The following is a 2,849-nucleotide window of genomic DNA, read 5'->3' on the forward strand; positions in this document are numbered from 1 at the left end:
AATAATCATAATAATAATAATAATAATAATAATAATAATAACAAACGCGGGCCCTGAGCTCCGGGCGGAGTCACCTTAAAGTCCTAATCCAGGATTACCAGGGATGTCTCCAAGCCTGTGACACCGCTTTCCTTCCAAACCCAAAGAGAAGGAAGAGACGAGGCCGGGAGAGAGCCGCCTCCTTCCCGCGCGCGGAGAGAACCGGTTCTAGAACTCGACTCCAGCCCCCGGCCACGCCCGCCAACCTGCCAGCCCACCTCACAGGCAAAACGGGTCAGTCACGCCCCACACTAAAGACCCCGCACTCACTGTCGCCATCTTGACTCCGCCCACCACGCGCAACCGGAAGTAAGCGTTGCCCAGGAGACAGGCAAACGGAAGGAGGGGATGGAGAGCGTAGTCGGGGGAAGCCTGCGCAGGGCAGGAAGTAGATCGCCGATCGGAAGGATGCAGCGTGGAAGTGGAGCGACTTCGGTTGTGGGTCAGAGCAGGGTTTACAAAATGCCGGTCCCAGGCTGTGGGGTTCCGATGCTGCATCGCAGAGCACCTGCCCTGCTCTCACTCCAAGCTGCTTTCTTCGGAGAATCTTGTTTTGATTTAGAAACAAAGTCGTGTAGGGGCTGGGGATTTAGCTCAGCGGCACAGCGCCTGCCTGGCAAGCTCAAGGTCGTGAGTTCGATTCCCGGTACCAGAGAAAAAAAACAAACCAAAAAAAAAAAAAAAATAGAAACAAAGTCGTGAGTTATCAGAAGGAATCTGGCCTTACGATGAAGCGCCACCAAGCTTAGGCCTGCCATCCTGCAAAGGAGTAAACTAGATTTAGAAAGTGATTGCAACCGTAGATAATAAACACATCTTCTGCGTTCACTGGCCTAACCACACAGCATACTTCAGGTATCTAACCTTACTCAGCAGGTCAGTGAGTTAATGCTTATTCTGTCCCACTGGAAAAATGTATCGGCTTTAGAATCATACATGATTCAGCCAGGCGTGGTGGCGCATGCCTGTAATCCCAGCACTCGGGAGGCTGAGGCAGGAGGATCACTGAGAGTTCCATGCCAACCTGGGCTACAAAGTGAACTCAAGACCAGCTTGAACTACATAGCAAGACCCTGTCTCAAAAAGACCAAAAAAAAAAAAAAAAGAAAAGAAAAGAAAAAAACATAGAATCATACATGATTTCTCAGGTCATTGCATGACCTGAGCCAAGTCATTTCTCTGAGCCTCATTCTGGTGCCCAGAACTAAGGAATGAACAAAGCAGACTGGATCTCTGCACTCCGAACAACGACCTTAGAGGGGAGCGAGTCAGCGATTGAATTACAACGTTTATGAAGAAACATCTCACTAAATATAAATGGCTCTTAAACATCTGAAACTAAAACTGCAAGGAAGAAAAAAACTTGCACATCCATATTTCCAGGAGATACTTTCCATCTCTTAGGTTGGCAAAAGACGAAAATTTTCCCGGAGAGAGTTGTAATTGGACACATGCATTCTTCGTCACTAGTGGGAATGTGACGTGATAAAGCTCCTTTAAAAGCAGTTTGCCAATAACTAGCAAATTTAAAATGCACATAACTTCGCCAAGCTTGGGGGATCATGCCTAGAGTCTGAGGCAGGAGGATCGAGGTCACCCTGGACTACAGTAAACTAAAGGCCAGCCTGAACCACACAGCGAGACCCCGTCTCAAAAAAAAAAAAAAAAAGAGAAAGCACGTAACCTTTAACTCAATTATTTCAATTATAGGAATTTATTCTGTAGATATAGATGTGGGAAACTGCTTAACATATACAGATATACAATGCAGCATTGTTTGCAATAAACCAAAGCCTGAAAGCGACCTAAAGACCCAACAATAGAAGTAAAATAAATTATGGCAAGTTGATACTATATGGCACATGAAAAATAAAGAGGCAACTATTTACATATAGATAAGAATTGCCAGGATACATAATTAACAGATAAACACAAAGTGCAGGAAAATGCATATACTATGTTAATAAAAGAGACAAAATAAAGAAGAACATTATGTACATAATTACTTGTGTGCTCCGAAGATATTTCTGGAAAGCATTCGGAATACTAAAAGTGGTTACTTATAAAGAGGAGAACGAGGGCTCGGGCTCGGGATATAGCTCAGCAGCACAGCCCTTGCCTGGCAAGTGTGAGGTCATGAGTTCAAGAGAACTAGGTATCAGGTACAAAGGAGTAGAAAGCTTTGTACTCCATATCTTTTGTACATTTTGTATTTTATATTATGTGGATGTACTGCCTATGCCAACAGGGAAGAAAAATAACATTAAAAGTACGGCATAACAATCATTAGAATGGTGATGAATGCTGAGGAGGAGAAACATTGGCTGCTAAGAGCAAACAGCAGGGGAATCCATCTAGACTTGATGGGCTAGGAAAGTCTTTGCCAGGGCAACTGACATTGTTATAAAAAGATAGGCCACTGGCTTGGGGGAGGGGATGAAGAAGTGTTCAGGCCTGGGGGGATTCTAAGGCAGGTGAAAAAGATGTGCACAGGCCCTGAGAATTGAAGAAGCTTGACCCGTTCACAGCACAGAAAGAAGACAAGTTCTGCTGGAAAAATGGAGCGGACAAGGGGTGTTGGCCGGAGGTGGAGAAGTTGGAGTGTAGTGGTACAGATCCACAAAGGCAACCAGGGGTTTTATTGTAAGGGCATTTGGGAAGGCACTAGAGAGTTTTGAGCAAAGAACAATTCATGTTATCTAGAGAACAGAGAATGAATTGGGAGAGTGAAAAGAATTGGTCTTTTTTTTTTTTTTTTTTTTTTGGCTTTTGGAGACAGGGTCTCGCTATGTAGTACAGGCTAGCCTTGA

At 44.6% G+C, this 2,849-nt stretch overlaps 1 protein-coding gene across 1 annotated transcript in view; it reads right to left on the minus strand.

The window, feature by feature from the left end:
• Window positions 1-365, minus strand: part of Bbs4 (Bardet-Biedl syndrome 4) — a 43,837-nt gene extending 43,472 nt beyond the window's left edge. Inside the window, exon 1 of the mRNA XM_013518828.1 lies at window positions 310-365. Coding sequence (XP_013374282.1) covers window positions 310-318 — 9 coding nt within the window. The 5' untranslated portion in view covers window positions 319-365. The remainder of the gene's footprint in view (window positions 1-309) is intronic.
• Between the last annotated feature and the right edge of the window lie 2,484 nt (window positions 366-2,849).

The sequence above is a fragment of the Chinchilla lanigera genome, unplaced genomic scaffold (genome assembly GCF_000276665.1).
Source record: "Chinchilla lanigera isolate Chin_1 unplaced genomic scaffold, ChiLan1.0 scaffold00049, whole genome shotgun sequence".
Taxonomy (NCBI): domain Eukaryota; kingdom Metazoa; phylum Chordata; class Mammalia; order Rodentia; family Chinchillidae; genus Chinchilla; species Chinchilla lanigera.